This window comes from Macaca fascicularis, chromosome 12 (assembly GCF_037993035.2).
Source record: "Macaca fascicularis isolate 582-1 chromosome 12, T2T-MFA8v1.1".
Lineage (NCBI taxonomy): Eukaryota > Metazoa > Chordata > Mammalia > Primates > Cercopithecidae > Macaca > Macaca fascicularis.
In genome coordinates this window covers 110,668,911-110,696,122 of record NC_088386.1, presented here as the reverse complement: position 1 = coordinate 110,696,122, position 27,212 = coordinate 110,668,911, and the positions used below count along the sequence as shown (strand labels likewise).

At 40.7% G+C, this 27,212-nt stretch overlaps 1 protein-coding gene across 2 annotated transcripts in view; it reads left to right on the top strand.

The window, feature by feature from the left end:
* The first annotated feature begins 2,356 nt into the window (after positions 1-2,356).
* The window catches only part of BARD1 (BRCA1 associated RING domain 1), an 87,253-nt gene continuing 62,397 nt past the window's right edge, over positions 2,357-27,212 (top strand). The window contains exons 1-3 of one of the 2 annotated variants that reach the window (XM_005574200.5): positions 2,357-2,628; positions 14,238-14,294; positions 19,223-19,371. In XM_005574200.5, the coding sequence (XP_005574257.3) occupies positions 2,471-2,628; positions 14,238-14,294; positions 19,223-19,371 (364 nt within the window). In that variant the 5' untranslated portion in view covers positions 2,357-2,470. Of the gene's footprint in view, positions 2,771-14,237; positions 14,295-19,222; positions 19,372-27,212 lie in introns of both variants that reach the window. The other variant, XM_005574201.5, reaches the window with a different exon arrangement.

The window sequence follows — 27,212 nt, the reverse complement described above, 5'->3', positions numbered from 1 at the left end:
TTACTGGGTCCATTACTAATCAAAAAGATCTGGGTTAATATTCTGCCACTGTTCTTATCTGTGCCTCCATCCTGGGCAAGTATGCTTTTCTTTTTACAAATCTTATTTTTCTCTAAAGTTGGGGGTCTTGCTATGTTACCTAGGCTGGCCTTGAACTCCAGGGCTGAAGTGATTCTCCTGCCTCGGCCTCCCAAGTAGCTAGGACTACAGGCATATGCTAAGCCCCTTGGGCAAGTAAATTAAGATCTCTGAGCCACACCTGCCCCCTCTTACTAGAAAGCACTTAGTTGTTACAACAAAATAATATAATCTAGATGGCTTAAGCAACAGAGATTTGTCGTATTTCTGGAGGCTAGAAGTCTGAGATTAGGGTGCCAGTATGACTGGGTTTTGGGGAGGGCCCTCTTCTTTTGCATTCTCGCTGTGTCCTCACGTGGGAGAGAGAGAGAGAACTGTCTCTTCTTACAAGGTCATTAATTCCATCATAGGGCCTCTGCCCTCATAACCCCACCTAAATCTAATTACCTCCCAAAGGCGGCCTCCAAATACCATCACGCTGGGGTTACAGCTTTTGACATATGAATTTGGGGGTGACACAACAGATACTAATGCCCATTTCATAGGGTCCCGAAAGCACTTAAAGCCGGGGTCTGGCTTGGGTAGAGGTAGTCCTATTATTCAACAAACACCGAGCACCTGCTTGGAGCCAAGCACTGCATGTGCCACATGAAGCTATATTGGGAAATGAGTCACATGCAGCCAGTCTCTGGCCTTTTGGAGGTTTTGAACTAGAAGGGGACACGCACATAATGGTGTGTGTGTGTATCTACATACACAGGTGATATGATGCACCTGAGAGAATCTAGTCTAGGAACTACGGAAAGCTTTAAGGAGTGATATTTGAACCGTATTCTGAAGGATGAGGAATGGAGAGGAGGACAATTCCAGGTTCCAAAGTGAATCTTTGTGCAAAAGCCATAGGCAACAAGGTGCAGGGGCTTTTAATGACCTAAGGGAACGCACTGTGGTGTTGGGACCATGATGGCCAGAGGAGGTTTTGACAAGAGGCTAGTCAAAGAGCAGCGAAAAACTTTAAAGAGCTTTAAGGAAGGGAAGTGCCACGATGAGTTTTGTGTTTGGAAATGTTTTAGGCGTCCACACCGCAGTCTTGGAACTGGCTGGGACCTGTATAGACACTTGGATACCAGATAGAAAGCTACGACAGGAAACCAGGCGAGGATGAGGCAACTGAGGATGCTGTGGAGCAGAGACGGAGAGAAAATGGGTGCATTCGAGACAAGATAGGGGGAAAAATGCTAGGACTTGGAAATAAAGTCGGGGGGCGGCAGGGAGGCATGACGAGTTGCTCTGTAGGTCTTACTGTAATCAGTGAAAGATCCGGAGGAGGAAGGTGAACACACTCTCTAACAAAACAACAAAAAAAATTGTTTTTTGAAATTTTATACCAGTCATATTTTAAAAGTAAACCAGATCTTTTCAAACATGGCTTTGAGCTGATATTTGTAACCAGTTAGAATTAGATACAAACTTTTCTTATTTTTACTCAGTTACAATATACGCCACAGGTGGGGTGAGAGGAAACAAAGGTTGCCTTCTTAGGAACAAAGAGAGTGGTACCTTCAGTATCGTGGGCAAAGCTCTTCCAAGTTCAACAGTTGTCAAAACAGCGCTTTTTATAAATAACACTCAACTAAAAGTTTCTGGGTTGGTCACTGTTCCAACGATTAAGTTCAGATGAGGGTCCCTGGAGTCATAACCCCGGGCAACGGCGAATGACTTTCCACCTGGACTTCATCCCTCCAGGCAGCCCAGAGCGGCTTCAGGTCCCGCCAGCTCTCCCGCCAACATCAGCCTAGCGACTGCGGCCCCGCCCTCGGGCCCCGCCCCTTCGATCAAGCGCGTGCGCTGGCGGCCTCGCCCCGGGGCCCGCGCGCCGGGATCACGGTTTCAGCCTTCCTGTCGTGACCCCAGGCCCCGCCCCTGGGCCCGGCGCGCCGGGATTTCGGTTTCCCCATCTTGTCCCGCCCCCTCTGTCCCGCGGCGTGTTCTCGCCGCTCCGCCCCTAGGACCCGCGCGCCGGGACTTTGGCAAGTTTCAGTCCTCCGGCCCCGCCCCCTCGGTCCCACGGCTCTCGTGGCCCCGCCCCTGAGCCCCACGCGCCGGGACTTTGGCAAGTTTCAGCCTCCAGCCCCAACCCTAGGCCCCGCCCACTCGGCCAGCGGCTGGCTCTCGTGGCCCCGCCCTTGTGTCCCGAGCGTCCCTAGTTTGGGAGCATTTCGGCCGCCGTGCCCCGCCCCGCCCCGCGCGCCCCGCCCCTCTGGCGGCCCGCCGTCCCAGACGCGGGAAGATCTCGGCCGGGTTCGAGTTGCTGGCCGGCAACTTCCCTGTGGTTTCCCGAGACCTCCTTGCCTCCCGCTCCCCGAGAAGCCTTTCGCCCGAAGGCGGGGCGATGCCGGATAATCAGCAGCGGAGGAACCGGCAGCCGAGGGTCCGCTCCGGGAACGAGCCTCCTTCCGCTCCCGCCATGGAGCCGGATGGTCGCGGGGCCTGGGCCCACAGTCGCGCAGCGCTCGACCGCCTGGAGAAGCTGCTGCGCTGCTCGCGTTGGTAAAGACGGAGCCTCGAGGGGGTGGTCGCGAGGGCACGGGTCGCCCAGTTTCTAGAGGCTGGGGAATCTTTTCAAATCTCCCGTTTCCTCCTTCCATTCCCGCGCTGCAGTCGGGTCGGCGTGCAGTTAGCACCTGCCCAGGTATATGGTATTAACAACTTCTGGCTCTCATTCACTTTCTTTTTAGGCGACTTTCCAGCCTCCCCTTGCCCTAAATGCAGCTGAAACGGTAGTTTTTGAACTTGAGCGGGCTGAAGCACCGTCTGGAGGTGTGGCTAAAAACAAGTTCATCCTGGCCCCGCCTCCAGAGTTTGAATCTGGGGCTGGGGTGGGGCTAAGGCTTCTGCTTTACCTGGCCCTGGATTACCCCGCTGCTTTCCGGGAGCTATAGCGCATTGGGCTGCCGGGCCGCCCCGGAGACCCTCTAAATTAGAAGCAGCTGCCACTCTAAATTAAACTGGCCTTTTTGACATTTTCTCCGTGCTAGCTTTTTCAGGTGGGATGGCATGGGGCATCGGATATCTACCATAGGTGTAGATTGAAGATGGCAGGAAATTTCTCATTTCCTTAGTTTGCTGAAAAGACTGTGTCTGGTGTTCCAGCTGTTTATTGTTTTCCTTCCTGCTGTCACACTATGGGAGTCCTCTCAGGGTTTTCATTCCGTCCAGAGGCATTTTCATGATTTACTTCTTGCTTTTTTTCGTGTAGCACTTTCTAGTATACCAAGAAGGTTTGTAAACCCCAAGAAAGGCTTTGTCTCATTTTCATTTCTTCTGAAAAGCATTTTTATTGAGCACTTGCTGTGTGTACAGGTAAGTATTTCTGTATGAAGATCACTGGCAGGTTTTTTGTTATTTGTAGCTGTCAAAAGCATATATTCTTTTTGGACTTTTTCCCCCCTTTGACTTCTAATTTGCAGAACTTAAGTCACTTAGTTGCATAAAGTTTTTTTTTGTTTTTTTTGTTTGTTTGTTTTTTTGAGACGGAGTCTCGCTCTGTCGCTCAGGCTGGAGTGCAGTGGCAGGATCTTGGCTCACTGCAAGCTCCGCCTCCCAGATTCATGCCGTCCTCCTGCCTCCCCCTCACGAGTAGCTGGGACTACAGGCGCCCGCCACCACGCCCGGCTATTTTTTTTATTTTTAGTAGAGATGGGGTGTCACCGTGTTAGCCAGGATGGTCTCCATCTCCTGACCTCGTGATCCGCCCACCTCGGCCTGCCAGGTGCTGGGATTACAGGCGTGAGCCACCGTGCCTGACCGAAATTTTCTTTAAAAATGAAAAAGACTTAACTGTCAGAGTTTTGCACTTATATTTTCTTTTACGAAAACTTTTAATATCTGTGACAAAATGACATTGCACTTCTTAGAAGAGTGACACTTTTGCTAGAGTGAGTACATGAAGACATTGAGTTGTGTGTTTTCCTGTAGCACAGGGGTCATCTGAGAATAGGAAATTTAAAACTGGCACTGCTAGTTGCAATAACAGAAGCTTTATAGTTCACATTTTAATAGTCCAACGAAAGTTAGACATTCCATTGGCACGTATCTGTAGGGAAGCATAGGGCTTCACTTAGACTGTAAAGTCAGAATGCCTGAGTTCAAGTTCTAGCTTTGACACTATTGAGTAGGCCAAGTTATTCATCTCTCTGAGCCTCATTTTCTGCATATGAGTAATACTAATTAGCTTTTCTTGTGAGGGTTCTTTAATAATCATAAATTTATTGAGCACCCATAAAGTGCCAGACCCTATTCTGGGTATTGGGGATTTGATAGTGAACAAAGCAGACAATAAATTCCAGCCCTTAGGGAGCTTATATGGAAGACACTAAATGAAATTTTACATGTGTGTAAAGTGTTGAGTTTGGTGGTTGTGATAGAATAAATGATAAATAATGGGTGTCTTCATCTAAAAGAATGTGATGTTTGCTAGCTACATGATTTGGGAGAGTCAAAATAGATAATATATATCAATATATGTTGTCCTGAAAAATAACAAAGCCAGTTTCACTTTTTATCCCCTACCAAATATTTTTCTAGTTTCTAACTGAAGTGGGTGGACAGTAAGAGCCAAAGGAGTGTAAGTAGACATCAGTAACATAGGCCCAGACTTGTAGCATGGCTCACCCATTTGTCTGGAGAATGCTATTGAATGCCATTGATTTTTTTTTTTTTTAATTTGTATCCAAACCTCTATGGATGAATTAAATCTTAACTCTTCGAATGCATGTTTCATAGGGATCTGCAAATTTTTTCAGTAAAGGGTCAGATAATTAATATTTTAGGCCTTGCTGCCCACAAATAGTTTTTGTTCTTATTTATTTTTACTTCCCTTTAAAATGTAAAAACCATTCTTTCCTTAAGGGGTGTACAAAAACAGGCTGCTGGCTTGGTTTGGCCCACAGGTAATAGTTGCTAAACTGTCAATAAAGTTTTAATAAACTTAACATCTTAAGTTTAAAAATCCTTTTTGGTGTACAATTTTATATCACATGGGCTGCCTTATTTTTTTTTTTGGACAAAGTTTCACTCTGTCACCCAGGCCAGAGTGCAGTGGCATTATTTCAGCTCACTGCAACCTCCGTCCCCTGGGTTCAAGCAATTCTCTTGCCTTAGCCTCCTGAGTAGCTGGGACTACAGGTGCATGCCACCATGCCCAGCTAATTTTTGTGTTTTTACTGGAGATGGGATTTCACCACATTGGCCAGGCTGGTCTCAAACTCCTGACCTCAAGTGATCTGCCTACTTCAGCCTCCCAAAGTGCTGGGATTACAGGCTTGGGCCACCATGCCTGGCCTTTACATGGGCTTTAATATTTAGAAATGATTTTGCTTTCCTCTGTAGATGTCTCTGCAACTTTGGCACTATCTTTAGTAAAAAAAAACATGGCCAGCTGCACCTTACTCAAGGAGGAAAAACATTCTTCCTACCTCTGCCTTTTCCCTGGTAGCCACCTGACAGTGCCAGCAAGGAGCAACTGAGAGTGGTCTGCTTCTTACATTTGCTACCCTCCATTCAAAGCAGCGACATATTATTTGAAATTGTGTCAGTATGTCCTTTTACAGAGTTTCAGAGTTCTACCCAGTGGGCTAGTGATTACCCCGATTACCCTCACATTCAGCTTGCAGCTGTCATCTGTCTTGTGTTGCACATGGATCTGTTTTGCAGCCGGCATTACTTGCTGGTGAGGGTGGATTTGTACATAACCGGGCATCCTTTCTTGACCTTTAGCATGAATATGGCTTCAAGGTGAAGCTGATGAAAGTGTTCAAGAGGCCAGATGTGACATTTGTATTAGGACCAAGCCTCACAACCAGATAGAAGCTATTTAAGGATTTGGAAAAATGAGACAGGAAGACCATATTATTTGAGAGGCTGGCAGAAAGCACAATAACAATGTGTTCCTAAAGGAAGCAGGAAATGATAATAGGAGCTACAGTGTAGAAGCCCCAGGTGTCATTTAACACCGTTTTGTGAATTAATAGGTACCTCTTGGCATATTTTTTAGGGTGAGAGTGGGATTAGACATCTTTGACAATCGTAACTTGGGCCATTTTAATCAACTTTTAATGAAAAGTTAGAATCTTTTAACCTTTTTGATAGGTGTGTGTATATATATATATATATATATTTTTTTTTTTTTTCTGAATTCATGTTTAAGAGGTGATCAAGCTTAATTTTGTATTCTCTTATACTTTAAGGCAGCATGATGTAGATGTTAAGAGCATGGATCTGGAGTCATATTCCCTGGGTTCAAGTCCTGGCTCCGTTATTTAGGTTATTTTATCTTTTTATGCGTCCTTTTCTTCATCTGCAAAAAATGAGTTGATATTCAGAAGATACCTTGAGCAGTGTCTGTTATTACTAAATGCTGTATGAATATTTGTAAAATAAAGGATAGGTTTTCTGACTCCAGGTTCAGCTTTTGCCTTTCATCATGAGTTTTGAATGTTCAGAGGCATTCTCACAGCACAGTGATCCCCAAATGGAATGACTTCTCCGTGGCACTGGTTATTCATTAGAATAACAGGAAATCACTGAGACACTGCATAAGGGGTGGTAAGGTGATGCATTTTCTACTTGAGTGTATGCTTAATTGTAAAATATATACAAGTTTAGGGAAAATTGTGCAGATCGACATGGTGCTGAGAAGAGTACTTGGGTGGGGCCAGTGGAAGGAAGCTTCGTAGGCTTTTAAATTGAGATATGAATAGGTTTTCTTTTTTCTGAGACAGAGTTTCCCTCTGTCACCCAGGCTGGAGTGCAGTGGCGTGATCTCGACTCACTGCAACCTCCGCCTCCCGGGTTCAAGTGATTCTCCTGCCTCAGCCTTCTGAGAAGCTGGGATTACAGGTGAGCGCCACCACACCTGGCTAATTTTTGTATTTTTAGTAGACACGGGGTTTCACCACGTTGGTTAGGCTGGTCTCGAACTCCTGACCTTGTGATCCGCCCTCCCTGGCCTCCCACAGTGCTAGGATTACAGGCGTGAGCCACCACACACAGCTGAGATATGAATAGATTTTTAAAATGGAGCCAGGTTGCGATGGTGGGTGTTATTAGCAAATAACTAGCTATAAAGAATTGTAGGATGAAGGGCGACTGGGTCAGGCAAGCAGAGAGTTAAGACAGGGTCAAATCAGTGATTAATAGCCTAACAACAGAAAACTCAGTTGGTTTACATGGTTAACTTCCTAAAGAGAGCAATTTGTGTAGCTTTCCTGGACTCTGGTTCCTCATCTATAAAATGAGGAAAATGAACTCGTTGATTTGTAAAGTTCTCTCCAGTTTGCAGATTTCATAGTTATTTGTGTCCACTGGATGAAGTTTAACATACATACAGAAAAGGCACAAGTCATTGGTGTTCAGCTTGTATCATATCTTCCAAATTAGAATTTATTTGTGATATTTATTTATGGAATATTTTGAATGATGTCTGTCTCCTTCAATTATATATTTAGTAAAGCTAGGTTCACGTTTGTAGCCACAGTGCCAGACACATGGTTTCTTAGTGTATGTTAATTAATGTATGAAAGAACTTAGGTTAAGGTAGGATCACATTTGAAGGGCCTTTGCAAGTGGTTTCCAGAAGGACCTAGTTAATTTACATGAATTGCTAAGAATCCCCTATAGGTTCCATGTCATTATCCATATACTTTACTTGTTAAACACTTTATTCTTCTAAAGATAAACACAAGAAAAATTGTTTAATTGGCTTGGTGAGCCTGCACATTTAGATGTTCAATATGTTGGTCCACACTTTAAAATTACCTTGAGGATTCTTTCAAATGTAAGAGCATTGTGGGAGCTGTTTTGCCTCATATTAAATAGCAGTTGATATCTCATGGAAACATAGGCGAGCCATTCTATTAAGAATAACAAGATTCTATAATACCGATCTGCCTCGGTATTATAATCTCAGATGAATTTACTTTACTTTTTTTCTTTTCAAAGAAAATTTTATATCAGTAAGAACTTCTTTTAAAAAACAAATGTTCTCACTATTTAATTCTTCCCTAAGTTATCCTCTGACAGCACTGATCTTTCTAAATCAACTACATGTAAAGTTACAGAAGTATGACTGTAGATGGGGAAAATAGAGTAGCTGAATTTTCAAGGTACAGAAATCCTGTTACCATGCAAATATCTTTTCTTATTTGTGTGGACTTTTTCTATCTAATATATATGTATATCAAACAGAAAATAGGGTAAGGATAAAATGGAATTGTTAATACAAATGCATTTTTGTATATAGACTTCCATTTGGTTCATTCTCTAAGAACTTATTGAAATCCTGCAGTTAATCTAGCAGCATGCTAGTTACGTAATGGTGGGTTGGGGAGCTCAGAAAAAATGAAAGTAAGATCTCTTGTCTGTAGGACTGGAGTCTATTTCAAGAAAAGAAAAATAGAAAATCAGTAAGTTAAAATACAGCTGCTCCTGAACTTGAGATTGGGTTATGTCTGGATCAACCCATTGTAAGTTAAAAATATTGTATGTCAAAAATATATTTAATATACCTAACCTGCCAAACATCACAGCATAGCCCAGCCTACCTTAAACGTGCCTAGAACACTAACATTAGCCCAGTTGGGTTAAATCATCTAACACAAAGCCTATTTTATAATAGAGTGTTTAATAGCTCATGTAATTTATTGAATACCATACTGAAAATGAAAAACAGAATGACTTCCTGCTGTGGCCCAGCATTGTACTGTATATTGCTAGTCTGGGAAAAGATAAAAATTCAAAGTGTGGTTTCTATTGAATGTGTATTATATTTGCAGGATAATAAAGCTGAAAACTTGTGAGTCGAACCATTGAAAGTCAGGGATCATCTGTACAAAGTATTTTGTTTTCAAGCCTGGGCAACATGATGAAACCCCACCTCTACAAAAAATTAGTCAGTTGTGGTGGTGTGCACCTGTAGTCTCAGCTACTTGGGAGGCTGAGATGGGAGGATTTCTTCAGCTCAGGAGTTCAAAGCTTAGTGAGCTGTGATCGTGCCACTGTACTCCAGCCTAGGCGACAGAGCAAGATCTTGTCTCAAAAAAACAAAAACAACCCCACCCCCGCCAAATATTTGGTTTTCAACATTGAATCCCAGAGCCCCAACTAGATGCTGTCTCTCTTCTTTGTAACTTTAGAGCATTTTGTACATCTTTTAAGTCATATTAATTTGGTTTATATGATTAATCGGCCAGATTATAAGTCCTTTAGAAAAGAGTGGAACATAGTCAACTTTGTTCTTCAGATGTTACGTGGCATGAATTTTGCAGAAGTGATGGCTAGAGACTAAAATCCAAGAATTCCTGTGCTAACTGGTTTAGTGTCATGTTTATTATATCATCCTGAACCGTGTTTGGGTAATGTCTTGGCTTGAGTAGTTGCTAGGGAGAAGGGACTGTATTCGAGGCTGGGGAGCATGACCTGAGTGAAATCATGGGGTTGGAGTCGGACACAGGCTAATTAAAGTTGTAAGAGACACTGGCCTGACCACAGCAGAGTTTTTGTTGAGGAGCAATGACAGAAAAGGTTGCATGGCTTAGGTGTTACAGTTTGTGAAGAACTTTTTAATAGTAAATTTTTTAAAATGGTAAACAGTATGTGAAAAGAATTAAAATAACACAGTATATGGCCATTCAGTATTTGTTAAATGAACGACAGATAAGTGTGAATCTTCTTCAGTAACTCATAATTATCAATTTCTTGTGTATCCTCCAATAAGTTCTGTGTTCATATAAGCATTGTACTGCCTCAGACAAGCGGACACTAAACACCATGTAGTTGTTGCATGAGTCATTTAACCATTTCCTTATTGGAAAAATTTAGGTTGTTTGTGGTCTTTTGCTGCAACAAGCAGTCCTGGAGTGATATTGATATCATGTGCCTTTACATTTAAAATGTTTTTAAATAAAGTCATACATGTACATAGTTGACAGAGTCAATAGAACAGACTATTAATGAAAACATTCTTTGATTCATCCTTCATCACCTCTGAGTTCTATGCATCAGAAACATCTTTTGTCTTTTTTTTAGTTTTACAAACATATACCTCTACATTTACAAATATGTTTATATTGCCATTTCTTGCTCTTTTTTTTTCCATTTTAGACGTTATTAACTTCCTAACTACTCTCAAAGATGAATTTTCTTACTCCTGTTAATTTTGACAGTGAAAGTTGAGTGGATATATAATTCAAAGTAAAAATAATTTTCAATAATTATTTTGAAGGCATCATTCCACAGTTCTGTAGCATCTCTTATTACCCTTGAGAAGTTTTATGCTATCCTATTTCCTTTTAAAAATATGTATATGACATTTAATTTTATTATTTCTTAATCTCTGGAAGCTTTTAGAATCTTGTCTAGATATCTTTGGTGTTTGAAAGTTTCATTTTTGCAAGGATCTAATGTTGCTGAAGAATAAATTCCTGGCAGTGGAATAGCTGAGTTAAAGTTGGATTCATTTATATTCTTGATAGTTATCTCCTAGTTGTAAGAATTTTTTTAAAAAAAGGTTTTTTCTAAAGATACATGTTCTTGCTGTGTTGTCCAGGGTGGAGTCCAGTGGCTATTCACTGGCATGATCATGACACGGTATACCTTGAACTCCTGGGCTCAAGCGATCCTCCTGCCTCAGCCTCCTGAGTGGCTGGGATTGCAGGCCTGCACTTGGCTGAAAATGTTTTTATTCCAGTATATCTTAGCTGAGCGCTAGCCGTCCTCACAAAGTCTGAGTTTGGCACAGATGAGTTCACCTTTTGAGCTTTTCCATTGAAATTCTTTTGAATTTGGCACTGCCTTCTCTCTCAGCTTGGCTCACACACTTTCTTCCTTGTTCCTTTCCCCAATACACACAAGTGCACATACTTCTCATTCACATTTCCATTATCTTTCCTTATCTGTTAACAGCAACACAAATATATATTCTAGCTCACTAGCTAGAATAATGAGTATACTGATCAGTTATTCCCACATATTAAATCATTACTAATAGATGATAACATCTTATTGCTAGAGTGAAGGTTACGAACTATAGCTAAAGAGTTCAGTCATCTTAGGAAGGAAATTTAAAGTTGAAAACCAGAATCAAGGCACTGAGTCAAGTATTGCCAGAGAAAGCCAGAAGGCTATGGACTGCATCCTGGGGGTATGCCTACATGGAGAGGTAGGAGAAGCAGCTAAGGAAATGCTGAAATAGGCAGATAAATGTGTATTAAAATATTAAAATTCGGTGGAAGGAAAGGTTTCGGGAAAGAAGATGAGATCAGTGTTATTTCCCAGAGTGGTCAGAGAGAAAGGGACCAAAAATGCTTTGGAGAACAGTTTCAGCAGAGTGGAGGGAGTTAAAGCTAGGCAGAAGGAGATGGGAGTAGCTGGTATAGAGCACTCATTTGAGAACTTTTATCTGTTCAAGAAAGGGAAGAGATGGAGCAGCAGGTAGAATGGGAGGTATGATCAAAACAGTGTTTTTTTCCTGCATTGAAGGAGAGATTACCTGTTCCTGTGTAAATGCAAATGAGAGAAGAAAGGCAACTATTACGAATATATAGTGCTTTGGGAGGCAGGAAAGATATGGGAACTAGAGATAGAGCAGCACATTTTAGGAAGAGTGACTAGAGATTGAAATTTCCTCTGAGACTCTCGGAAGGGGTATGATGACTGGTGAAAAGATAAAAATGTATTTAGGTGGTAAAACACCTACACCATGAAGTTCCAGTAAAGTTAATGAGATGAGGAAGCATAGAGATTGTTTTGAATAGCCATCTATTCATTTGTTTGTTTACTTATGGAATATCTAACACATGACTTTGGTAGAGATAGAAAAAGGAAGAGGCTGCCGAATGTTATGTTACGTTATGTTATGTTATGTTATGTTATGTTATGTTATGTTATGTTATGTTATGTTATTGTTTTGAGACAGAGTCTGGCTCTGTCACCCAGGCTGGAGTGCAGGGGTGTAATCTCGGCTCACCTCAACCTGTGCCTACTGGGTTCAAGTGATTCTTGTGCCTCAGCCTCCCAAGTTGCTAGGATTACAGGCGTGCACTACCATGCCTGGCTAATTTTTATATTTTTAAATGTTTATTTATTTATTTTTGAGACAGGGTCTCGCTGTGTCACTCAGGCTGGAGTGCAGTGGCTCAGTCTTGGCTCAGTGCATCCTCCAACTTCCAGGTTCAAGTGATTCTTATGCCTCAGCCTCCCAAGTTGCTGGGATTACAAGCATGCGCCACCACATCTGGCTAATTTTTGTATTTTTAGTAGAGACAGGGTTTCACCACATTGCCCAGGCCGGTCGAGTTCCTGGCCTCAAGTGATCCTCTCGCTTCGGCCTCCCAAAGTGTTGGGATTACAGGCATGAGCCGCAGTACCCAGTTGCTACCAAATGAATTTATAGAGAGAAGTTTATACATCTTTCTTTCTCTTTCTCTCCTTCCTTCCTTCCTTCCGTCTGTCTTTCTGTCTTTCTTTCTTTCTTTCTTTCCTTCTTTCTTTCTTTTCTTTCTTTCTTTTTATAGTGGTTATTCACAGCCTGAGTAGGCAAGGAAGAAGTAGGCTCTGGGGCCTATCTAGCATTATAGATTGGCATCCATGAGTGTCTAAGAGGTCAGCACAATTAGGTAGTGGGGAAGGCAGCTTGGAAATAGTTAACTCTGGCCTGGGCTGGATACGGAATCGGAATCCAAGGTGCTCAGAAACTGAATGGAATTTTTTCAAAGTAGAGAGCAACCTGAAGGTGGAGGTTTGGCCAGGGCGATGTAATAAAAGAAAGGAAGGATATTGTGATAGGAGGAGCTTGCCACGAAATAGAATTCAGTACACTTGATGGAGAAAAGGAGGTTAGGTTTGGTAGGTCAAATAACAAAAATTATAGGCGCAGCATGAGTGTTAAAAGAGATCATGTTAATTGGCAGAGTCACAAGTCATATTTTTATCAGTACTTTGTACATACTGTGATACAAAAATCAGGCATGGTGAGTTTTTAAAAAGTAATAGGTTTTGTAATGTCAGTGAGCACCATTTTCAGTATCTTGAGAATAACATTGTGGGTGTGTACTCTGTTTTTAGCAATCTTTCTGAAAAGCTCAGTTTCACTTGAATGTTCATATCTATTAAGATGTACAGTGTGATACTTTCAATCTTGCAAGAAATGTGGAGAATTGTTTTTCTTGATATGTGCTATGTGTACAGAGGTAATTTGATAATAAGGGTGTAAATACCTAAAGGTTTTAGAGTTAGTATAATAAACCAAGCACAAAAAGTGCTCATCATTTAAAAGGCTTTACTTCTCTGGGTACATTACATCCACTGAGTAAAATGTCTTGGTGTGTATTTGTTAGTATCATTACCTTCTTAGGATTAACAAATGTAGCAGGTATTTTGATGGACAGTAGTAGGAATATTTTGTTTCTGTGCCTCTTTGCTGACTGCAGGGAACTTCATTCTGTCTGCAGACAGAATGCCAATCTGATGATTTCTGTTTACATTTGCTTAAAGAACAATTAACTTTCTGTGAACTGAAAGAATGGCTGCATTTTTCACAATATAGCTGAAAAATGAGTGGCTGCTTTACCATAGTAAGAAGCACATGTTTTTTTAAATGGGAAACCGTGGTTTCTTACAGTCAAAATGACCAGATGTCCTGGTTTGTCTGGGACAGTCCTGGTTTATTCTTATTGTCCCAGTATCCTATTCAATGATCACTCCTCTTCACTCTCAGTTTTCTCATTTGGACAATACATTATATGGTCATTCTATGTGTGGGTGACATTTTGAGGTATATGATCTACACTTCAGGGGAAGATACACCTTAGTAGTTGAAAAGAAGCAGCCAGTAGTTGGTTTTGCCTCAAGAGGTTTAGGGACACTTGAACAAAATTGTTCCTTTCTCCAACTTCCTTTGGTAGTTACTATTTAAAATCAGCAGGTATGTTATGGTATAATATTTAACCAAGGAGTAACAGCCTTTCAAATATTCATCCTTAATACCTTCTGCTTTGAGAAAGTGAGAAATATGGTAGTGTTGGGCCTTGGATGAAGTATTGGGTATGAAATGTTTATTTAACAATGACTCAAGTCTTGATTGTTTTAATTTCTTCAAACAGCACTAACATTCTGAGAGAGCCTGTGTGCTTAGGAGGATGTGAGCACATCTTCTGTAGGTAAGTAATTATGGCTTGATGTATATAGTACAACTGTATTTTTTACTAGATAACAGTCATGTAATTTTGTTGATAATACTGGTACTTGATATTTGTGTAACTTTCAAAGTCTGCAGAGTAACCTACTGTATGTTATCTTAGTTTGGTCTTTAAAACTGTGTCTTAACTTACAAATAAGAAAACCAAAGCTCGAAGAGGATGACTTGTCCAAAGTTACAAACCTTAGTAGACAGCTTTGCCAAATTTGAGGAAAGAAAATAATACTGTTTATATGATTCAAATAGGTGTTTTAAAATTTTCTAGTTAAGTTTTGAATCTAGACTCAAAATTATGAAAGTATAGTTCTTATGGTTATTATATTAGTTTCCTAAGTCTGCCATAGCAAAGAACCAAAAACTGGGTGGCTTAGAAGAACAGAAACGTATTGTCTCTCTGGTTCTGTAGGCTAGGAGTCCAAGATCAAGATGATGACAGGGTTGGTTCCTTCTGTGGGCTGCGAGTGAGAATCTGCTCCATGCCTTTCCCCTAGCAATCTTTGCTGTTCCTTGACTTGGAGATGCATCACTCCGGTCTTTGCTTTCGTGTACACCTGGCATTCTTCCTTGAGTGCATGCTTCTCTCTGTGTCAAATTTCCCCTTTTTATAAGAATACCAATTATATTGGATAAAGGCTCACCCTAATGATCTCATCTTAACTTGATCATCTAGATCCCCTGTTTCCAAATTAGGTCACATTCACAGTTACTGAGGGGTGAAGACTCAAACACCTTTTGGGGGGACACGATTCAACGCATAACAGTTATTGTGAAATTATATCCATGTGACGGCCCTGGCTTATAGGTGAGAAGATTAGATTTTTATCTCTTATTTCTTGTTCAGGAGAAATCAGTTGACAGATTAAGTGTCTTAGTTTAATTGCCTATGAGACAAGGAAAATATAGTTTCCTTTGAATTAATCTTTTAATTATTTCCAGTTATGAGTATGTTACTGTCTTGCATGAATAAACTGCATCCGGAAATTTGAACATATATGAAAATAACCTTGTGTATTACTTCATGGGCTAAGGTCGTCTGGGAGGCAGCTATGTTTTGGGTCGCAATTTTGTTTCTGGAAAAACAGATCTGTTATATGAGGGATATCCAGCAGGAGGATGGAGTAGGAGATGGTACCTGTTGCCTACCAGATACATCTGTTTGGATGATGAAAGAAAAGGCATTTTAAAGTTGCTATGTTCAGAGCTGATCTCTTGATCATCCTCCTCTTCAGCCTTTTCCTGCCTGGGTAATCTTCATCACAATAAATGGTACCAGTTACTGCTAGGTTGTTTATCCCATGTCACTAAGTTCTATCAGTTCTGCCTCAAATTGTGTCCTGAATCTTGAATTTTTCCACCTGTTTTTCTGAATTTGCTACAGTTTATAGTTTGTTCCAAGCCATCATTGTATTACCTCTGCTCATACTATTGTGATAGGTTCATAACTGGTCTTCCCTTTTTGGCATCATCACTCCTTCCTCATTTTCTATGTTCTTGACAGTGATCTTTGAAAAATCTCAATAATATCCGTATCATTACCCTGCTTAAACTCTTTAGTGGCTTCCTATTGCAGTTAGAAAAAAATCCAAACTCTCCTCTCTGGTCTGCAAAACCCTGTATGGGACCTAGACCCAGTCTGCCTCTTGGACATCATTTACCTCTGGCTCACACTGTTCCAGCACTTCTCCTTTTAGTTCAGGAAATACACCAAATTCACTCCCGCCCCAGGACTTTGACACTTGCTATTTCTTCCATGTGAAATGTACTTAGGCCAGAGTTCTGTGAGGCTTACTTTTTATCAGTTATATATCAGCTGAAATGTCACTGCCTCCAAAACGGATGTCCACTCCCTGTCCCCACTCTGTAGCAAGCAGATGTATTTTGTTTCAGCTGATGGATGATGGGTTTTCTCACTGTATACAATAGGTCAGTCACAAAGCTGCTAGAGCATGATGAACTCCATGACATTTTATGCAAAGTTGTTTTGTGTGTCTGGTGGGGTGGGGGATCCATACATTTAATGAGATTCTAAAGGACTCTGTGACTTAAAACAGCCAATACAAGGTTGAGATATGAGAACATCTTTTTGTTTTTTTTTTTTTTTTTGAGACAAAGTCTTGCTCGGTCCCCAAGGTTGGAGTGCAGTGGTGCGATCTTGGCTCACTGCAAGCTCTGCCTCCCGGGTTCACGCCATTCTCCTGCCTTGGCTTCCCGAGTAACTGGGACTACAGGTGCCTGCCACCACGCCCGGCAAATTTTTCTATTTTTAGTAGAGACAGGGTTTCACTGTGTTAGTCAGGATGGTCTCGATCTCCTGACCTTGTGATCTGCCTGCCTCAGCCTCCCAAAGTGCTGGGATTACAGGCATGAGCCACCACACGCCTGGCCAAGAACATCTTAAAAGAGAAGATGATTATGTGTATATGACATGAACATAGAAAAGAATTCATTCAGTGCAGTTTTGATTTATGATTATATAATGCCAAAAATTATGGTAGCTGTTTTTACTCTTGCAGATTTTGAGTTAAAACTGCTCAGCAATGAGGTTTTAAAATGATTTTGATGTAGCTCAGTTCAACTGATAAAAGTAGTTCCTCTACTCTCTCAGATACAATTTACGTGGCAAGGGTGCTCAAACATTTTGGTCTCAGACCACTTTGCATTCTTCAAAATTGAGAACCATAGAGAGCTTTTGTATGTGCATGCATTTGCCATACAAAACTGAGACGTTAAAAAAAAGAATTCATTTAAAAATAATAAACCCATTACATACAAACACAAATAACACTTTTTAAGGAAAAATAACAATTTTACAAGTCAAAGAAAAAAATACAAGGAGTGGCACTGTTTTACATTTGTGCAAATCTCTGTCTTGCTGAATAGAAAACAGCTACATTCTCAGCTTATATATTCAGTCTATTGTTATATGTTTTTCTGATGAAGAAAATCTGGCCTTATACATAATTGTAGTTGGAAGAAGTATTGAAGTATTTTCAGTAGCTTTTTTAGATAATTGTGGCTATTCTCCTTTAATACTACACCAAAACTTGACAAGGGTTTTTTTTTTTTTTTTTTTTTTTTTAATTTGTGAAGACACTCACTCTGTCACCCAGGCTGGAGCGCAGTAGCGCAGTAGCGCGATCTTGGCTCACTGCAGCCTCAACTCCCTGGGCTCAGGTGATCATCCAGTCTCACTTTCTGAGGAGCTGAGACTGCAGTTGTGCCTCACCAAACCTGGCTAATTTTTGTAGTTTTTTTGTAGAGGCAAGGTTTTGCCATGTTGCCCAGGATGCTCTTGATCTCCTGGGCTCAAGCGATTCTCCTGTCTCGGCCTCCCAAAGTGCTGAGATTACAGGCGTGAATCACCATGCTTGGCCAAAAAGTGCTGTTTTCTTTAGGTTCATCACAGTGTGGAATCTGAAACTATATCAATAAATTTTTATACTCTGTTACATGAAATTTCATTGGTTTATCTAGTACTTTGAATTTATCTTTTACTCAGCATGGTTTTATGACATCACACATGGGTCATTTGGGAAATATTCACTCACTGAACTATACAGATCCATGGAAAAATGACATTTTTTTCAGAATTCTGAATTAATGTATATAAAATAATTTGGGAATAGTTTATAAAATGTTACTGAATATATAAATACTAGTCTGATCTGAGTACCAATGCAGTGCTGGACTAGTAACTTGAATAACTGGATGTGATTTTCTTCATCCAAAAATCAGGTGGTAGTTCTTGATGAGTTGATTTCAGATTGTATTTTACTGATAATTAAGTATTGCACAAATGATTTAAATTGTGTGAGTAGTCAGTTTTACATTTTTTTGTGTGTTGGGGTTTCAAGTTAGAGTTCTTCACTGCTAGCGAACAAATGTACAGAAGATCCTTTGCTAAAGAAAGTTGACATTTATTGACCTCAGTGACATTTTTTTAATTAGGTGGTCCCAAAAGTCTCTGCCAGCTCTGGTATGGGTTACAGATTCATTTTACAATTATTTTGAGTTAGATTCTGTCAGGAATCATGCTAGAAGCCAAGGATACAAAAATTAGAAATGGCATAGGTTTTGTCTGAAGATAGTTCATGTTGTAAGAATCCTGTCTGCCTACAGAGGATTGAGTCCTGTGACAAGGAATGTCCTGTGGTGCTTGGGGAGGATGTGGCTTTTCAACCGTTACCTTACCCAGTCTTACTGGAACCCATCTCGTGAGGCCAATGAAGGAGGAGATTTATAGAATTCTTATTCTGGAATTCACAGATGGGCTTGGGCGGGGGGATCGTGAATCCCTCTTTTTACATGAGTGTGTATATATATTCATCAGATTTACAAAAGGTTTAAAAACCCCAAAATTAGAAAAACTCTTCTAACTCTGAAACTTTAGTGCTTTGATAACCCAGGTAATTGAGTCTATAGGTGTTAAAATTATCTGAGTCAAAGATCTTTTCCCAAAAGCTGCTTTAAAGCCTTGAGATACTAGTCCAAAAACAAAACAAAAGGTCTTTCCCGGTCTCTGCAGTAGTTTTAGGTATTTTCATGGAATGTTAAGAAAGAAAAAGTTAGGATGCACGACTACCATACATTAGGCATTCTGTCTTTCTGTTACATCTCTGTAACCTTTAGAAGCTACAGATTTATTTGTAGGAAAAGTTATGCAGACTAATGTCAGGCTAAATAAAGTCTCTTCATAGCAAATTACATGAGCAACTTTAGATTTGATGTGCGTATTTTACTCTTTAAAACAGTATTTAATTAGTATATTACAATTGACTAATGTATGTTAGAATAACCTCCGCTCCATTTATTTCTGTTCAAACTGTTTAATTTTTGGAACTTAGATTTTGCTGAATGGGTTTTTTTTTTTTTTTTTTAATTCTTTTAAAGTAATTGTGTAAGTGACTGCATTGGAACTGGATGTCCAGTGTGTTACACCCCAGCCTGGATACAAGATGTGAAGATAAATAGACAACTGGACAGCATGATTCAACTTTGTAGTAAGCTTCGAAATTTGCTACATGACAATAAGCTCTCAGGTAAGAACTATCCCTGTCTCTTAGTTAAAAACTGATGAATTCATATTCTTCACATAAAGTATATGAAACATCTGTCTGGAATTCTGAAATACATGTTTCAGATTTTAAAATCTGTAGCTTTTTTTTTTTTTTTTTTTAGTAGCCATTGAGTCTCTCTCTGTTGTCCAAACCAGACTTGAACTCCTGAACTCAAGGGATCCTCCTACCTCAGCCTCCCGGGTACATGCAGGTGACACCACACCTGGTGGTTTTTTGGAGGATCATTTTGAGAAATGACAGGAACTGTAGAGATAATTAAAGTCTAACCCCCTTATTTTATAGTTGAGAAATCAAGGTCCAGAGAGGTGAAATAACCTTGCCTACAGCCACATGTGTAGTTAGTACTAGAAGCTGGAAAAATAAAACCCGTTTCTGACTGTAAATCTAGGAACTTTTTTGCTGCTTCACACTGCCTGCTTTTTTACATTTATGATAAGTTCTGTAGAATATATATGGAATGGTGATTTTGGCCTTAGTAGCACTTAACTCACTTAAATACACTTTCCCAAGATAGAATACAACATTTTTCCATGGATCACTTTTCTAGACTGATTTAATTAGATGAGCACATTTGAAAGAGCAGAAATCTAATATTCATTTTCTTTTATATTTAAGTGGGGGTTAATGTTTTTCAAATTGTCCTTAGACTCTGTGTATTAACTATATATCTTTCCATTATGCTTTCTGCTAAGAACTAATTAACTATGGAAAGAAAGTAAAATGTTTTGAGTCTTCATAATTGGATATTGCAGTTGTCTTTTTATTGACCAGATCATGCTATTTTAGTGTGTGTTTGTAGAAGAACCTGTTCTTGACTGGCAGGATGCCATGGATGATTGATAATGCTCATATAAAATTGTTAGATTTCTATTTTTAAATCTTTTGTTCTTAGAATCCTGCCATGATGTCTTAAAGAACAATTATACTTATTCTACTTATATACTTTAGCTACTAAAGATGAAGTTGATTGTACAAAATCAAGAAATGTGACAAAAACTTTTGAGTGTTACAAGTCCGTATTTTTAAGAATTAGAACTTACATCACTCTATACCTATGAAAATTTTCCTTCAGCTGGTTATCTGCATCATTGTATTCAACTCCCTTCTTTTATAATAAAATGTGCTATAGTGCAGAAGTTTTTCTTACTTTCAGATGTAACTATAAACACACATTTTTGAAAGTTACCCTTTTTTAAAAATGATACTGTAGTTGTAAACCTTTTTAAGAACACTGAAGAAAAATTATGTCATTAGTTCATCTGAACTCTTCTTATTCAAAGACAGTACTGACAATGTTTATTTTCTAGTTAAAAAAGATTGATGTGTGATCTAGCTTTCTCTCCCCACATAGATACCAAGGGTCAGTGCAGGGGTTCTTAAGGGCCCCTGCACCTTTGGCAGTGTTCAGAGTGGAAGTGGGTAAGGTGTCAAGACCAGCTCGGTCAGGGAGACCCTAACCCAGTGGCGCTAGCGGAATTAAAGACACGCACACAGAAGTATAGAGGGGTGAAGTGGGAAATCGGGGGTCTCGCAGCCTTCAGAGCCGAGAACCCAGAACAGAGATTTTCCTACATATTTATTAGCAGCAAGCCAGTCATTAGCATTGTTTCTGTAGATAATTCGATTAACTAAAAGTATCCCTTATGGGAAATGAAGGGATGGACCAAAATTAAAGGATGGGTTTAGCTAGTTATCTGCAACAGGAGCATGTCGTTAAGGCACACATCACTCATGCTGTTGTTTGTGGTTCAAGAACGCCTTTAAGCGGTTTTCTGCTCTGGGTGGGCCAGGCGTTCCTTGCCTTCATTCCGGGAAACCCCCAACCTTCCCGCGTGGGCATCGTGGCCATCATGAACATGTCACAGTGCTGCAGAGATTTTGTTTATGGCCAGTTTTGGGGTCAGTTTATGGCCAGATTTTGGGGGGCATTTTCCCAACACGTCCCCTTTATTTGATTTGCAAAGTGATAAAAGCAAGGGCAGCTCTGTCAAGCTGAGCTACTTCTCGCAGGAGTCAGGATCCACATCTGTAGACTATCCAAAGACAAACAACACAGATTAAAGGCACAATCATCAAAGAAATGACAGAGCTTCCAAGTGTTTTTATCCATTTTAATGGGTTACTAGCTGCTAATCTATCTGCAGCTCCTTCAAGCACTCCAGTTCTTGGCATGAAGGTCAGGTGTGCCTGGGATGCTTTAAATATTTGTTCTTTTAATTTTGCAATATTCAAAGACAAGTTTGTAGGGTGTCTTTCTAGTTGCTTTTTTATTCTTTCCTAAATTTTGATCTCATTATTAATAGTTTCCATAAATCCTTATGGCTCCTACAGTGGGCCATATCATTTGAGGTTGAGGTGCCACTATACCGCCATGGTTCCAGATAATAGGAACTCTTGCCGTACTTCTTTTCCTTTCTACCATCTGACCCTTTTGTTCAGATCAGCGGAACACAGTGTTGCTGTGGCACGCAGACTGAGAGGTGCAATTTAAGCTAAACATCCCATTTAGGGGACCAATTAATAGTGATACCATAGGAATCATTGTGCAGCACCTCTGCCTGTTCTGCAGTGCAATCTTCCTAAACAAGTACGTTCATTTTTTCTGGTCAGGTTCAATTTTGTTTACAAATAGGTTTTTGAGGGCGATACGCCTCTATTATAGGTGCAGATTTTTTATGGTAAATACTGAGATGAGAAAGCATGCGTAACTGCATCATAGAGTGATTACATCTAGGCATTATTGCCAGCCAAGATTGATAAATATGCCCAATAAGTGTAATTGTTCTCTGTGTCAGCCCTTGTTGAAGGAATACCCTCGGCAATGGTGATCTTCGCTGTCATAGCTGCCATTAAATTATTCATTGTGACTAGCTGTCCTACTTTCCTTAGGTTTTCTTCTGCCATCTGTGACAGCTTCTTGATCTGTCCCCAGGTGGGTGACTTTGTTCAATGGGTGTTGCTTGTGAAAGTTGGGGTCCTCCTCAGCATCATCCTCAACATGGCTGCAACCAGGGGGTCCTCAGGATGCTCCCAGAAACTCTTCCTTGTCATCTGGCTCATGATAAGGTTTCAGGTGTCTTGATGGTATCCAAATCGGCTGTTGATTTTGACCTGGAGAAACGCAAATATAACCTCTACCCCAAGTTATAATTTTACCTATTTCCCAATTTTTTGTTATTGGATCTCTCCACCAAATCAGTTGTTCTGCTTCTGTCTTTACAGCTGGTTTCTGTAGATGCTGTTCAGCTGCTGATAACATCTGGCCTTTGGGCAGGCTCAAAAAATTTAAAGTTAATAATGCTAAATTCAATTGTGTATGGGCTGTGCTATAATCCATTTCTCCCCCTTTTTTGTTTTTGTTATCAGTTGTTCATCTGTATGAAATCGTAACTGAGCATTCTCAATTAACTGTGTGGACTGAACCATGTATGAAGAATCAGAAATCGCATTAATAGGCATATCAAAAACAGCCAATACCTTAATTACAGCTACAAGCTTTGCTTTTTATAGGGAGACTGGAAAACTTTTCAAGCCAGAATAAGAAGCTTTACCATTACTAGACCTACCTGTAAAACAATGAAAATGCTTAGCAGGCTGTAGGTTGTTTACCGCAGGAATTGTAAATGCAAACCGTTCACAGTCTTGCTCAGCTAAAGGGATAGTAAAGAAACAATCTTTTAAATCTATGACTATTAAAGGCCAGTTTTTTGGAATCATAGCAGGAGGAGGCAATCCTGCCGGTAATGTTCCCATAGGTTGTATAACTGAACTGATGACAGTTAAGTCAGTTAACATTCTCGTTTACCTGATTTTTTCTTAATTACGAAAACTGGAGAATTTCAGGGAAAGAATGTTGGTGCTGTGTGCCCATTTTCTAATTGTTCAGTAACTAATTTCTCTAAAGCCTCCAGTTTGTCTTTACTTAGCGGCCATTGTTCTATCCAAATTGGCGTCTCTGTTAACCATTTTAAAGGTATAGGTTCTGGAGGCTTAACAATGGCCGCCATCAAAATTGATATCCTAATCTTTGGCGAGAACTTTATCTTTCCACTTGAAGCAGTTCTTTCAAACCTTGCAATTTTTTTTTTTCTAGTCTTATACGAGGGACATACCTCATTTCATGCATTATATGTTGTCTTTGAGGGCTATATAATTGTTCTGGAATTAGAAGTTGTGCTCCCCATTGTTGTAATGAATCTCTTTCCTATACATTTATCGGTACAGAAGTTATAATTGGTTGAATAGTCCTAGGTTGTCTGTCGGGCCCTTCACAATGCAAAAATATAACTACTTTGATATACTTCAGGGGCTTTACCAACTCCAACTATGTTAAATTGAGCGGGTTGAATTGGCCATGTGAATGGCTAGTGCTGTAGAGAAATGATTGAAATGTCTACTTCTGTATCTACCAAACCTTTAAATTTCTTTCCTTGAATAGTTATTTCATAGGTAGGACATTTATCAGTAATTTGATTTACCCAATAAGCTGCTTTACCTTGTTTATTTGTACCTCCAAATCCTCCTGTTCATTTAATTTCACTTTTTCCCATTCCTACATATGGCACAATCAGGAGCTGTGCTATATGCTCTCCTCAGTCTGCTTTCCAGGGAACACAAGTAGATATCGTAATTTGAATTTCCCTATTGTAATCTGAATCAATGACTCCTGTATGTATTTGTACCCCTTTTAAACTTAAACTAGACCTTCCTAAAAGTAATCCTATTGTCCCTGCTGGCAAGGGTCCACAGACTCCTGCTGGGACCTTTTGCGGGGGTTCCCCAGGTAGAAGGCTCACAGCTTTTGTGCAGCATAAATCTACTGTGGCACTACTGGCTGTGGCGGGGGACAGACATTGTACAGGGGTGAAGGAACGGCCTGAGCTAGAAATGCCCCAGTTTAGAATGGGGCCTGGCACGGACCCCTCATGGCGTTTCCCGAAATCGGGTTTCCTTCTTTATCAAACTTAGAGTGACACTGATTAGCCCAATGTTTTCCTTTTTTACATTTTGGACGTATTTCAGGATCAGTAGCTTTCTTTTTTCCTCTATCTGGCAACCTGACTTGCATATTTTTTCTACATTCTTTTTTAGTGTGACCATGCTTCCCACAGTTAAAACAAGCTCCAGGAAACAGAGTATTTCCTTTATCCACTCTCAGTCCTGCCGTTGCCTGTGCTAGCAGAGTAGCTTTATGCAGATTACCTCTGATATCATCACAGGCCTTGAAATAATCAACTAAATGTGCTTTCCCTCTGATACTATGCAGAGCAGCCTGGCAATCTGGATTAGCAGTGTTGAAAGCTAATAACTGCAACACTATATTCTGAGCAGCCAAATCTGCAATCATCTTTTTAAGAGAGTCCTGTAACCAAGCTATAAAGTCAACATGTGGTTCTTTGGGTCTCTGTTTTATAACACTAAAGGAAGGGTATTGTTCTCCACCTGAAGTGATTTTTTTCCCAAGCTCTAATGCACACTCCTCTAAACTGTTCTATGGCCTCATCCTGCATGAACACTTGTGCATCTAAACCAGTCCAGCTGCCAACCCCCAGAAGTTGGTCTGCAGTTATATTAATTTGAGGTTGGGCCTGGGCATTGTGAGCAGCCTGAATGGAAGCTTCATCTGCCCACCAAGTTTTAAATTGTAAGAACTGAGCAGAAGTTAAACAAGCTTAAGTAAGAGTGTCCCAGTCAGTAGGAATCATCCAACTGGAAACAGCAACATTCTTTAACAGTCCCATTACAAAAGGAGAACCTGGTCCATAGTGATTTATAGCTTGTTTAAGTTCTTTGAGTAATTTAAAAGGAAAAGGCTCAAATGTAGCTATTATATTTCCCTGTTGATCTGAGGAGTGTCTTCTAACAGGGAACTGCCAAGCCTCTAAGTCACCCTCTCATCTAGCTTGCTGAATTCCTGCCTGGATAGAACTAAGAGCAGTCGCTCAAGGCACTGCTCGAACAGTCACTGGGGCAACTACTTTTCACCCACTGTCCTCTGGAAAAGCAAGATCTGGAGGGTCAGGCCACTATTCTTCTTGAAAATAATAACGAGGGAGTGCAGAAGGGTAGGGAAGAACCTCTCCCTCCTTTGCCGCTTTAGCTTTACCTGGCCAAAAAACATGCTCTGTAACCTCTTTTGTTACTTCGTTATACTCTCCTTCCTCCCTCTCATCAGTGTGAAAAAGTTCTAAGGCGGAACGAACCACAGCCCATACTTGTCCCATTGTTATCCCAACGCTTCCAAGCTCCCCTTCTTACTACGGAGATTGCTTTAAGAGTACTCAGGTGTCCTCCGGCTAGTTCCACGTTCTCCAAGTGTTGCTCCGGCGACCCTTCAACCTGGATTCGAGTCCCAGATTGGGCGCCACTTGCCAAGACTAGCTTGGTCAGGGAGACCCTAACCCAGTGGTGCTAGAGGAATTAAAGACACACACAGAAATATAGAGGTGTGAAGTGGGAAATCAGGGGTCTTACAGCCTTCAGAACTGAGAGCCGCGAACGAGATTTGCCCACATATTTATTAACAGCAAGCCAGTCATTAGCATTTTTCTACAGATGTTTGATTAACTATAAGTATCCCTTATAGGAAACGAAGGGATGGGCTAAAATAAAGGGATGGGCTTGGCTAGTTATCTACAGCAGGAGCGTGTCCTTAAGGCGCAGATGGCTCGTGCTGTTGTTTGTGGTTCAAGAACGCCTTTAAGTGGTTTTTCGCCGTTGATGGGCCAGGTGTTCCTTACCTTCATTTCGGTAAACCCACAACCTTCCAGCATGGGCATCATGGCCATCATGAACATGTTACAGTGCTGCAGAGATTTTGTTTAGGGTCAGTTTATGGTCAGATTTTGGGAGGATCTCTTCCCAACAGTAAGGGATCAGTGAGTTTCTTGAGTTAATTGTGCAGTATGAAAACTGTTCATGTTTATGTGAAAGTGACTTTTGTTAGATTCTTAGGAGTGTGTGGTCTGTTAGGATTATTGGCTTTGCATTGAAATTTGAAGTGCTACTTTGGGGTTTGTGGCTATGATGATATTTTGATTTGGTTCTTCACCAGTTGCTGTATGGTAATGTATTCATTTGCTAGAACTGCTGTAACGAAGTATCACAGACTGAGTGGCTTAAACAACAGAAATTTATTGTCTCACAATTCCAGGCACTAGAAGTCTGAGATCAAAGTGTATGCAAGGTTGGTTCTTTGTTGAGGTCTGTGAGAGAGAACCTGTTTTAGGCCAGTCTCCTTGTCTTGTAGATGTCCATCTTTATGTTTACATGGTGTTCTCCTTGTTTGTATGAAATCTCCCCCTTTTAAAAGGACAGGAGTGATATTGCATTGGGGGTCCACCCTACTCCAGTATTGCTTCATTTTAGCTAGTTACATCTGCAATGACCTTATTTCCAAGTAAAGTCACATTCTGAGTTATTGGGGGGTTAGGACCTCAACATATGTGAATTTTGTTGGGGGAAGAACACAATTTATAACACTATAACTTTTTTTTTTTTTTTTTTTGAGACGGGGTCTCGCTCTGTCACCCAGGCTGGAGTGCAGTGGCCAGATCTCAGCTCACTGCAAGCTCCGCCTCCCGGGTTCACGCCATTCTCCTGCCTCAGCCTCCCGAGTAGCTGGGACTACAAGCGCCCGCCACCTCGCCCGGCTAGTTTTTTTGTATTTTTTAGTAGAGACGGGGTTTCACCGTGTTAGCCAGGATGGTCTCGATCTCCTGACCTCGTGATCCACCCGTCTCGGCCTCCCAAAGTGCTGGGATTACAGGCTTGAGCCACCGCGCCCGGCAACACTATAACAT